Here is a 13,752-nt window from a genome sequence, read left to right as displayed (position 1 = left end):
CTGGCGGCCGAGCATCAATCAGAGGGCTGTTTCAAAATCGAGCACAATTCCTTTACCAGTTGTGCGAGTATTTTTTTTAACTTAAGATTCCACAGCAGACGACGGCATCAAAGGGGAGGGAACGGGACTCATTTACTTTTGAAAAATGCTTTCTGTCGTCTGAGGGGAACGGAAGGACATCAAGTTAATTGTGAGAAGCGCCGCGCTCGCGACGCTGCGCTAATATCGCCTAATGGACCAAGCAGTACTCAATTTGTCTGATGGCAAAAGCAACAGTAATTCTCCGACTCTACCGAGACCGTTTATAACACTAATGGAAACCTGATGTTTAACTTCAAAACAATATCCGTCTGTGATTGAAGATTAGTAGCTGAAAACATCGACTAGCGACTAATTATAGCACAATCGCTTCTAATTTTGTAATGAACAAATCGTCCAGCCTTAACGCTCTAAGATATATGTTTACATCGATTTAACTGTGAGTATGCTGTAACTTACTGGCGAAATAATGATATCGAATACCCGATGTTATAAAAAACAACTGACCGTTACGAGTATTTAAAATAAATTTACTAAAAAGGAGTTCAGAATCTGTTTATGCGTGTGTGAGTGTTATATATATATATACGTATATGTATGTTATATACGTATGTTAGAACGAAATGCTATTTTTAGATTACGGGCACTTCACCAGTAATTTTTTGAAATATAAAATATCTATGCAAGTTATTTAATGAAAATGAGCGAATTAAATTTATTAATATGAAGAAAACCATATAAATTATTTAAAAAATTAAAACTGTTTTTTTTTTTTTCATTATAACATCAGTTGATCAACCAACAAAAAATAACACGTCGAATGCATTTTTATAATTTCTATTTGCACATTACAATAAAGATTTAGAGTAATTTTATGCTATTTATTAGAGTAATTTATGGTATTAATTTTATCCTTTATCTTACGAATTATTATACACTGAGTAAATGAACGATCGAATAGAATTTAATTTCAACAAAAGTAGGCAAAAGCAAACAATTTACGATTTAAAAAAATAAGAAAATAAACGGTGTAATGCTAGTAAATCATAGTTTTACAGTTGTTTTTTTTTGTCTTCAGTCATTTGACTGGTTTGATGCAGCTCTCCAAGATTCCCTATCTAGTGCTAGTCGTTTCATTTCAGTATACCCCCTAAATCCTACATCACCAACAATTTGTTTTACATATTCCAAACGTGGCCTGCCTACACAATTTTTTCCTTCTACCTGTCCTTCCAATATTAAAGCGACTATTCCAGGATGCCTTAGTATGTGGCCTATAAGTCTGTCTCTTCTTTTAACTATATTTTTCCAAATGCTTCTTTCTTCATATATTTGCCGCAATACCTCTTCATTTGTCACTTTATCCACCCATCTGATTTTTAGCATTCTCCTATAGCACCGCATTTCAAAAGCTTCTAATCTTTTCTTCTCAGATACTCCGATCGTCCAAGTTTCACTTCCATATAAAGCGACACTCCAAACATACACTTTCAAAAATCTTTTCCTGACATTTAAATTAATTTTTGATGTAAACAAATTATATTTCTTACTGAAGGCTCGTTTCGCTTGTGCTATTCGGCATTTTGTATCGCTCCTGCTTCGTCCATCTTTAGTAATTCTACTTTCCAAATAACAAAATTCTTCTACCTCCATAATCTTTTCTCCTATTTTCACATTCAGTGGTCCATCTTTGTTATTTCTACTACATTTTACAGTAATTACACAATAATAAAAAGTTAATATTTACTAATTCTTTACAGTTATATGTAATCCTTTATTTTTATCTTGAAAAAAACATTTTTAATACTCTTTGTATAATCTTCCCATTTATAAACAAATGTTTTACATAATCTATCAATAAATACAGTTTTAGTCATTTGTACAGATTTTAAAATTGAACTTTTATTCTAATGAGACCATTTTTTTGTCTTTACAAAAGTAAATGAAATTCAAATTTTCTTAATTAATTAATCTAAAACCTATTGAATTACGAATTTAAAGTAGAATATGTAAAGAGCTTACATTCAAGATACCTCTTAATATATAATTAATCAAGATACAGGCTTATTAATTTTATTTTATTTAACTTCAAGTATGAAATGAGGATTTTTTTAACACTAACAAGTTCCATTTAAGCCTATAAAATGAGAATCATTAAAATATATTTTTTTGTTAATATAGAAGATGTGACTTTCAATTTCATTAACATATACTAATTCATGTTATTTTTACTGGACGATTCAATTTTGAAATGATGAGGAAACCTAGATATTTTTTTTTTTTTATATGGCTTTTGTTCTATACTGGATAACACTACATCTTCTAAAGATACTGGTTGTATTCACAGTAAATACCGGATCTATTTTTTTTGTAAAACAAAGTATAATAGTGTAAAACAATTTTTTTTTTGTTTTACACTATTTTAACAAGAAACACTTCAATTGAAATCGCGTTCAAAGTAAATAAAAGAAAGAATTTATTATATTTGAATTTTGATAAAAATTTATAAGTAAGTTTGAAAAAAAAAGAAGTATATTTTAAATAATTTGTTTGCGTTTTTGCATACAACAATGCAGTGGTTGATTATGGATGGTTACATTTTGATAATGATTTCTAGTTTCAATGCAGATGGTTTTTATTATAATAAACACGGTCATGATACAGACCTGATAGAAGTAAGGATAAAGCAGTAGATGAAGAAACGCAATTTATTTTAAAAAAAGATAATATCTTGGTTAAACAATGTTCCCAACATATAAAAACAGTCCAGATATTAACATCCCTTACATATTAATCAAATTATACTGAAAATTAGTTATAAATAGCCCATCATTATATTTAACTAATTTTCATTTATTAATTAAAACATATTAAATTACCTCTCTAACATGGAGCGAACACGCAACTATTTTGAAAAATAATTATAGAAAATTGTTGGTGCTATTATGACCCGTGTATGTAGTAATAATAATTGGGTAAAAACAACTGCCCAGTTTCCTACTCGTTATAGTAACAAAAAAGTAATTAATTTAAGAACTTTCCATTAATATGTTCTTATTTATGATTATGTCTTCATTTAAAATTACCAAACCAGAATATAAAATTAAAAAAAAATACACCGGAACGAAATTTATAAACATTTTTTTAATTTTTGTTTTATTTTGTTTAAATTAGACGTTACCTATGTTGTAAATACTGTATATGATAAAAAATTAAATAAAAATAATACTGAAATAAAGATTATTTATAAATATTTCTTGGTTGTTTTTATGAGTTATTAAAATTATATATGTTTTTTTATTTTTTATTGTAAAGAAGAGTTAACATTATTAACAGTTGGTTTCTTATTTTTTTTAACTAGAGGGCAAGTCCCCAATTATCATATGTTATACATATCTATGAAGCAAAATAAAATTTTAATCGTGAGAAAGGTTGGCAAGTTAGCTATTACAATGCAAATGACAGTTTGACAAAGGTTAGATGGACAACTGTCCATTATTACCTCCTGACCCGGCAGCTCTTCATTTTAATACAATTGTTAATTCAATATTTTTATTGCTACCTAATCGAATTGACTTCACTAGCGTACCAAAAGAATATTTCAAAAGAGCCCTGAATAATAAACAACATATTAAACGCTAAAATATTAATAATCTTTTAGCATAATTAAAAAAAATCGATTTTTTAATTATGCAATACTCCACCAATACTCGGTATTACATACTTAATAAAACGTTTAAATTTAGCGTCAATATAAAAATAGTATCCTGCTTCTAATGAAAATAGTTTCCATATATTAATATAAATATATTTTTTACTCAAGGTTATATAATATTTAATAATCTACAGAACTTATAAACTGTTGTTTATAAGTTCGATATAGTCCAACGTTTTTTCATTCCCATTCTCAGGCTTTAATGACTAATCAATTCTGAAAAAATGCCGTTAATTGAAACCCATTGGGCAAAATTAAAATTTAACACTGGTTATTAAGTACACCACCTATATTCTTAACTGCTTTTTAACCTCTGTCTATAATTTTGTGTTGGTACAGAATTAAAACAATTGGTAAATAAGTGTAACTGTAAACTTTTTAAAATTATTAAAATATGATAAAACTTCAAGTTAGTCACAATTGTTTTCAAAGGTTTTTTCTTTTTTTGGGGGAAGAATGGAAGAAACAGCTTTTTTAACTGGTTTTTTTGTTAAAACAGCTTATTTTATTATTTAACTGATAATGAGAAATCATAATATGATAAAACCAAACCGTTTATATATTTAAAAAGAATTTATTATTAATTAATGTGTGTTTTTTTAAATAGTCTGTGTATGTAACATTATTTTTAATCTATACATGTATTTACTTTATAATTAATATTATTGTCTTAAATCGTGCTCATGGTAGTCAGTAGACTACCCCACGACCCACCGGGTTGGTCTAGTGGTGGTCTTCCCAAATCAGCTGATTTGGAAGTCGAGAGTTCCAGCGTTCAAGTCCTAGTAAAGCCAGTTATTTTTACACGGATTTGAATAATAGATCGTGGATACCGGTGTTCTTTGGTGGTTTGGTTTCAATTAACCACACATCTCAGGTATGGTCGAACTGAGAATGTACAAGACTACACTTCATTTAGACTGATACATATCATCCTCATTCATCCTCTGAAGTATTATCTAACGGTAGTTACCGAAGGCTAAACAGGAAAAACAAAAAGACTACCCCACGAGTACGACGATTTAAGACAACATTAAAATACACTTAAAATATATAACAAAATACACTTAAAAATAAAATTTTAATGAACAATTATAATATTTTATCAGGTTAAAATATTAAAGTATTTGCACAATAAAAATTCAGTTTAAATTAAATATTCTAGAAAAATCATAAAATTTTATTAAAAATAAAAAGGAGAAAAGTAATAAAAAAATTACAATGTTAAAAATTAAATAGTTAAAAAGACGTTACAGTTGATCTTTATTAAATCTCTAACATAAATTCTATCAAATGAATAAATTAATTGTGTTAATAAAAATATATATATAATTTGTTCTATTAATAGCTTTACTCAAACAAGAGAAAAATATTAAAAACACGTAATTATCCTATATTAAAGAGCAATGCATATCAATTGCTCTTTAATATAGGATAATTACTAATAAAGGATAATTAAAGTACGCCCGGGTGACAATTTTGTATAAAGTATAATGTATTTTTTACTTTTAAAATTGATTTTAATATATATACATAGCTATATAGCCTTTGACACTCTCGGTAACGTAAGGATGCCAACGTTGGGTCATACATCTAAATCGGTTATGCCACTGAGCTGCTACGGTGGAACAAACAAACATACATACGTACATACACCCTAAATACATTCCAATACACGTCTCCTTTTTGGGCAGTCATATAAGAATACTTCGCGAATTGAAAATTATTAATTTTTAAATACCAACATTATTAAAGTTAATTTTTTTTTATTTAAGTGACGTTTTTCGTCGCCATTTTGTTTTATTTTTAAGTACTTATATTAGGATCTCTAATTTTTTCCTACCCGAGAAGAATATTTTTGATCGATCCGTCGATGGTCTGTCACTTCTTTATCTAGCTTTTCTTCTATATCATTCTATTATTTAAATATGACGAAAAGCATGTTCTAAGACAATATTAAAAAAATAAATAAATAAAAATAAAATCGTTTAATTTTTATTTTAAAACGATCGATGGAACCACTTCCGAACTTTTTTTTTTGTCTTCAGTCATTTGACTGGTTTGATGCAGCTCTCCAAGATTCCCTATCTACTGCTAGTCGTTTCATTTCAGTATACCCTCTACATCCTACATCCCTAACAAGTTGTTTTACATATACCAAACGTGGCCTGCCTACACAATTTTTTCCTTCTACCTGTCCTTCCAATATTAAAGCGACTATTTCAGGATGCCTTAGTATGTGGCCTATAAGTCTGTCTCTTCTTTTAACTATATTTTTCCAAATGCTTCTTTCTTCATCTATTTGCCGCAATACCTCTTCATTTCTCACTTTATCCACCCATCTGATTTTTAGCATTCTCCTATAGCACCACATTTCAAAAGCTTCAAACCTTTTCTTCTCAGATAATCCGATTGTCCAACCTTCACTTCCATATAAAGCGACACTCCAAACATATACTTTCAAAAATCTTTTCCTGACATTTAAATTAATTTTTGATGTAAACAAATTATATTTCTTACTGAAGGCTCGTTTCGCTTGTGCTATTCGGCATTTTATATCGCTCCTGCTTCGTCCATCTTTAGTAATTCTACTTCCCAAATAACAAAATTCTTCTACCTCCATAATCTTTTCTCCTCCTATTTTCACATTCAGTGGTCCATCTTTGTTATTTCTACTACATTTCATTACTTTTGTACTTCCGAAATATAAGATTTTAAACAAACAATCATTATACTTAACACAAAAACCTTTCTCCTGGAATAATCGGCAAAAAATACGAATTTGTTGTAATTTATTTTACAGAGAGTAAATCAAGGTCTTGCCTACGACTTGCCATTACAACATTTCGCATTTTGTATTTATTTCCTAGAATTGTAAGACTTACAATGATAGAACGATTTTGATTGAAAGTTTGGTTCTTTTTTCCCTTTATTCTATTAAGTAAATTAATACACTTCACGGAAAAATTGGTCCACTACATTTCAAATAGCGGCCAGGTCTTAAAAAATTGTGATAAGATATTTTGACTACAGAACTTTAACCACGTATTTGATAGTATCAAATTATTAAATCGTATTTAAAAATACAATTTTTGATGATGCTAAGTATCAAATTAAGGAAAAACGTTGAATGTTGCGTAAATTTACAAAAATTATTTAATTACATTGATCAACTTTAATTCATGTTTTATTGTTTACAATTAATAAATTAATATATTTTTAGGAATGCAGATATATATAATCGATTTATTTTGTAGTTATATTACGTTTGTATAGATAAATAAATTCTAAAATAATTTTTTTTCTGTGCAATTCAACGGAAAAAAAATACGAATTTTATTTCGAAATGTCATTCGAGATATTTTTACCTTAAGTATTACTCTTTAAAATATCGCATGAAGTAATAAATTATAAAGAAGTCATAAATGTTTACAGTTTAAAGTTTTGAAGCTCAATTAATTCAAATGTCATTGTTTCCGGTGCTAATGTCAATTTTCCCATGACCTTAGCTCAGGTGTACTGGATGTTATTACATGTAAAGGCGGTGATAATTTAATAATTATACTTATATTAAATATGACTAAGGAAAGTGTAAATTATATATTAGATCAATCGCTTCATTTAAGGAAGGCAAAGGTCAGTAAGGTTAGTTTAACACCTGGGCATTTATCATCAGCTGCTGTTTAAATATATGAATCTAATGTTACATTTAGATCTATTCCCATCTGGATGTTATAATTAATTCTGTTTACGATCGGTTGTGATTCCGAAGGGTTTCAGTATAGATTAAAATGATAAGTATAGCTTATAACAGAGGGTAAATTGCGTTTATCAAGATTAAGCATATAACATAGATATATTTACAGACGATATCCTCATTATTACTAGAGATACGCTTATTTGAAACAATCATAATCATTTAGAAAATAGCATTTTTTTAAATCTGTTCAAAAAACTTATGTTTCATAAAACATTTAAAATAGGTTTTTTTTATCTAAACATATCTTACTATTGAAATGTCAATTATTGAATTATTGTATATCTTATTCCCAATAAATTATACAAAATTATTTGGTAAAACTAATTAAGGGTTACATGCATTTAAAAGAAATTTTATTTACATTATTTGACGTTACCATATAGACTACTTAAAGAGTTATTTCTTTATTTCAGATTCAAATGGCGGAGAACCGCCAAAATTAAAATGTAATTTAAGGAAACACAAACCCAACCGTAAACCACGAACGCCTTTTACGACGCAACAACTACTTAGTCTGGAAAAGAAGTTTAGAGAAAAACAGTACCTGAGCATCGCAGAACGGGCGGAGTTTTCTAGCTCGTTACATTTAACAGAAACACAGGTAATATTACTTCTAAACAACCATATCAAATAAATTAAATTGTATAGTAAAAAATGTAGTATTAATTTAAACGGTGACTTTTACTCAATATTTTTAAAACTCAACTGCTTTTTATACTTACCGAATACAATTTTTACATCAAGCGCATCTACCAGTTCAAAGTCCTGCACTTTTATCACAACACTAGACAAATTTTATTAATATACGGAAAATCGATTTCTAAGATAAAAAGTTACACGTTTTTATAATGAAAGAGTTTGTCAACTTAAAAAAAAATTAAATTTCTGTAGCATTCCGCTATAAAAAGAATTTCTAGTGGTATTTATATATATATTTTTTTGTCTTCAGTCAGTTGACTGGTTTGATGCAGCTCTCCAAGATTCCCTATCTAGTGCCAGTCGTTTCATTTCAGTATACCCTCTAAATCCTACATCCCTAACAATTTGTTTTACATATTCCAAACGTGGCCTGCCTACACAATTTTTTCCTTCTACCTGTTCTTCCAATATTAAAGCGACTATTCCAGGATTTCTTAGTATGTGGCCTATAAGTCTGTCTCTTCTTTTAACTATATTTTTCCAAATGCTTCATTCTTCATCTATTTGCCGCAATACCTCTTCATTTGTCACTTTATCCACCCATATGGTTTTTAGCATTCTCCTATAGCACCGCATTTCTAATCTTTTCTTCTCAGATACTCCGATTGTCCAAGCTTCACTTCCATATAAAGCGACACTCCAAACATATACTTTCAAAAATCTTTTCCTGACATTGAAATTAATTTTTGATGTAAACAAATTATATTTCTGACTGAAGGCTCGTTTCGCGTGTGCTATTCGGCATTTTATATCGCTCCTGCTTCGTCCATCTTTATTAATTCTACTTCCCAAATAACAAAATTCTTCTACCTCCATCATCTTTTCTCCTCCTACTTTCACATTCATTGGTCCATCTTTGTTATTTCTAATACATTTTTACATTACTTTTGTTTTGTACTTGTTTATTTTCATGCGATAGTTCTTGCGTAGGACTTCATCTATGTCATTCATTGTTTCTTCTAAATTCTTTTTACTGTCGGCAAGATTTACTATATCATCAGCAAATCGTAGCATCTTTATCTTTTTACCTTGTACTGTTACTCCGAATCTAAATTGTTCTTTAACATCATTAACTGCTAGTTCCATGTAAAGATTAAAAAGTAACGGAGATAGGGAACACCCTTGTCGGACTCCCTTTCTTATTACGGCTTCTTTCTTATGTTTTTCAAGGTATTTATAAACCGATGCAAAATTATATTTTTTTCTAAATTATGGTAGAAAATTATGCACAACATACTCTATTTAAGAAGTTTACCATTAGCAGAATTATTATTTTAATGTTATAAAAAATTATCATAATACAAATATTTTATTATTTTTTAAATACTCTTACTCTCTATCGAAGCCAAGGGTTCCTCAGTTTTCTTGTGAAGGTGCATTAGTGGCCCCTCAGACGAATCCCATGGAACCGTTCTTCGTATTCTCCCTCATCCTGTATGTTAAGCATATTATAGAAAAAAATCAAAATAACATTCAGAATTGGCCTTATTGTTAATAATGTGACGATAATTTATGAATTGTTCAAATCTCAGTAAAATATGAGAATTACATTAATATTTTCACGGTAAGAACCCGTTTCACAATTAAGGTGAAGGCGTTAAATTCCATCTTTTATAATTTATCTATGTTATTGTTTTATTTAATATGTTATTATTTTTAATTTAATGTTATTTTTGTATGTTACTTCTTTTTTAAACATTTTGTTTATGAACCGTAATTTTATACAGCCAACTTGGTTTTTCTTTTGTGTTTTTTTTTTAAAGTTTTTTACTCTGTTGCTGTTAATTAAGCTGCTTTAAAAATGTTTTACGTATATTAATAATTTTGGGTATGTTTTTCTATATTTTTACAAATTGCATTAGTACTGTAAATAAACTGGGCTATGAGATTTCCTTTCATAATATCCAACGGCGGTCATCTTTGCTGGTTGTTTTTCCTTAAAATCTTTATTAATTGTGTAGTATAAATTAACGTAAACTAAGGCTAAAAAATTAAAAGTCAATTGGATCACGCATTATGAATTATATTTGTTCTTGTAAATTGTAGTTCATGGACAAAATTTTATGACATGATGAAGAAAATGATTAATCTTTGATATTAAATTCATATAAACTAAGTACTAAGTTAAAATTACTTTTTTTTTGTAAAAAAGGTATTTTGATTCGTATTTTCCCATAAGTAACAAAAATAATTATATTAAAAAATAAACAACTCATAAGCTAGAATTAATATTAACATCTTTTATTAGTTATTAGCTACTATACTATAACCAATAAACTAATGGCTAAAGTTAATTTTAAAGGAGATCCATTTTCTCATTAAATTTTATCCTGAATGACATTTTTTAAATTAATATGAGATACTCTTTAGTTATGTGTACTAGTTTTGAAAGACTTTCCACACACTTCTATGTGAAATCGGTGAAATTTTGAAAATAATTTTATGAAAAGATTTGAAAATGACTATATCAACAAAAATAGTGGAATGTGAGGTACAAATATATAACTACTATACTCTTGCAGCTTAACCTATTGTACAAAAACTAAACATATTTTTACAACACAATAATCAACCTTTAAATTTCACATTTATGAACAAATAGTATTAACCTAGTTATAATCAACAATTTATCAGTAACTGATATAAACAATTATTCAGTCTTAAAAGCTGTAACAAATTATATTTCTGTTTACTTCAGTTACTAAATCTTAATGGTTATGTTTCCATCCAATTCTTAAAAAGGAATAATTTATAAATCAGTCACCTTCGTAACTTTAAATACGTCATTCAATTCAATTCAGCCGTTAATATTTAACTATTCTGGTTTATGTGTGAGTGTGTGTGTGTGTGTGTGTGTGTGTGTGTGTATACATACCATCTTAATGATTAAAAAATAAAACATAAAAAAGGAGTTTGATATTGCTTTATATCAATATATAAATACCTACATATATAAAATCATATATTATACATGTATATACGGAATATATTATATATATTCCGTATATATATATATATATATATATATATATATATATATATGCAAACCCTTACATAACTGTGAGAAACTGAAATTAACTGTAGCATTTAAGTTATTCATTGCGTGTTATTCATATTTAACAGTATAAGTAATTAAATATTTTCTTATAGGTAAAAATTTGGTTTCAAAACAGAAGAGCTAAGGCTAAAAGGCTACAAGAAGCAGAAATAGAAAAATTGAAAATGGCTTCGTTAGCAGCAAGACCTCATCATCCATTATACGGCCCAGGGCCACTTCAACACTATTATCATGCGGAATCGCTTTTACACCATCCGCTACCATTAAGCGCACTTTTGCGTCATCCAGTACCTCACATGATGCACCCTCCTGGTGGTCCAGCGGCTGCACCTACGCCACCTTCGGCCGCCCCAGCTCCACCGTCAACGTCACCACATTCTGGTCTTTCCTAGGTCTGCCATAGTGATAATAGATACTGAAAGTTTACCGTCATGTTGTTCTATATAGTGAATAGACATTTATCGACTGTTCTATATCAGAATTGAGTACAGAGAAGTGTAGTATACGAAATCGTTTCAAAATAACAGTGAAATAATCATAAATATGAATAAAGACGAAGTAATTTTAAGCCGAAGTCGAGTAGTAAAAATATTTCAAATATTGCATATAAAGATGCTTTATTTTATTTATTTATAAATTAATCTTTAAAACGGACAGATTATTGCAACCAGTAGGAAGAAAATATTGTTTAAAAAGTAAAATTCTCAATTAGAAATCTGCAATAAATATCGCAACACATAAAATTACTATTTCGTTAAAATATTACATAGAATAATAAATTTTTTAAATTGTACACGTATATTATTTCAATTGTATTAAATTATCGATTGTATGAAAGGAAACAATTTTTAATATATACTATAATATAAATTTGTAGTAGGAACAATAACATACATACGTTGTTCTTATTCATAAAACCTAAATGATCTCTATATATACATGCATTTTCATAATAAGAAAACATATTTCATGTGCATGAAAGTTACTGATGTATTTAATAGCGATCCGTATAAAAGAATATAACAGAAGAACAATTTATCCACTTAAAGATTAAAATTTAAATTGTGTGTCTTTAACTCTAAAAAAATTGCATAAGTATAACTTATTTTCTTTCTATTACTACAATGCTTCAGTTATCAACTGAAATATTGTTATTATTTTAAATATCTTCAATGTATCTTATTACGCGTTATTTTGAAAAACGAAATCTAAATAAATTTAAACGATGTTTTCTCGTAAATAACCAATAAAATTAATCCCTATGTCGTTTTTAAATATGTTTATTTCATTTTCTCCATTTCAAACAAACATTAAATTTGAAAATATAATAAAATGCATGTTTGAAAATAGATTCAACGCGTAAGATTTGCATTATTATATTGATAATAAAATATAGTGATTACCATTCAACAAAATGTAATATCTGATGCTTATAGTACCTGAAAATGTGTTACCATGTATTGAGAGATAGCTATTGTTTGTGTACGCTAATTAGAGTTACATAACAAACTGAAATGGTTTCTAGCGAAACAGAAAGTATAATCATAATTTATATATACACATAATGTAATTTTATAAGATTAAAATTTTGAGTACTTAAATTTTTTCTCTTTATATTTGAAGTAGAAAGATAATAATGAAATATCTTGAAAAAAATTCTATAAATGTGACTGTAAAACTAAATAAATATGTACTTAGAGCCAGCTCTCTAAAAACCAAACTTTGGTTCTGTATTCCATATAAATATTCTGTTAGTTTTAGAAAGGTAACCTTCTTTCTATACCCATAGAAAGGCTAAATTCTTGTGTTATGTTAATGACATTTTTTAAATTGCGTAAAAATTCTGATAGCAATAACTTATTTTTATGTAGTCGTTGAGCTTATTAATATGAAAAAACTATTTGGATATACTTACTACAATTTTAATAAATGTAATATCTTTTCATTATTGTGCTAATATCAAAACTGTATTATACTAAGTTTTTTTTTTTTTGTTAAATATATAAGTTAACAAAAGTAAGTATTTTTGTGGGAATGTCGAATCAGTACTGCCATTAAGTTTTCTGAATACACATTAAGATGAAGAGTGATGGGTTTTGACTCCCACTAAAACAGAGGTCTTCTGGACTATAGACGGTACAAAATAACGGGGAAGGAACAAGTCAAACTATAAATTAACACGTCATAAATAATTAACAAAATAAAGAAAATTTATTTTCAAAAATATAGAAAGAAATATTACAGTATTTTTAATTTTTTAGATACTTATATATTTTTAAATTTGAAGAAAAATTAGTTTCTTAGCAATTAATATTTTTTTTTGTACAGTAAATTAAAGTTTTCAATTATTTTTTTGAGATAAATTTAACAACTTAAGAAATCCGTAATTATTTTTAAATAAAACACGACTTTTGTCTTAAATATTTATCATAATAATTTTTAATTGAAACATAATACCCTTAAAATATTGTAGAGTACTGT

The 13,752-nt window shown here is 27.7% G+C and overlaps 1 protein-coding gene across 1 annotated transcript in view; it reads left to right on the top strand.

The window, feature by feature from the left end:
• Dr (muscle segmentation homeobox protein Drop) overlaps positions 1-12,418 on the top strand; it is a 93,855-nt gene extending 81,437 nt beyond the window's left edge. Inside the window, exons 2-3 of the mRNA XM_075375386.1 lie at positions 7,928-8,115; positions 11,364-12,418. Of these exons, the coding sequence (XP_075231501.1) occupies positions 7,928-8,115; positions 11,364-11,663 (488 nt within the window). The 3' untranslated portion in view covers positions 11,664-12,418. The remainder of the gene's footprint in view (positions 1-7,927; positions 8,116-11,363) is intronic.
• The last annotated feature ends 1,334 nt before the right edge of the window (positions 12,419-13,752 follow it).

Source organism: Lycorma delicatula, chromosome 1, assembly GCF_047948215.1.
Source record: "Lycorma delicatula isolate Av1 chromosome 1, ASM4794821v1, whole genome shotgun sequence".
In the NCBI taxonomy this organism is placed as follows: Eukaryota; Metazoa; Arthropoda; class Insecta; order Hemiptera; family Fulgoridae; genus Lycorma; species Lycorma delicatula.
The sequence above is the reverse complement of the archived record's forward strand: the minus strand, read 5'-3'. Positions and strand labels throughout refer to the sequence as shown.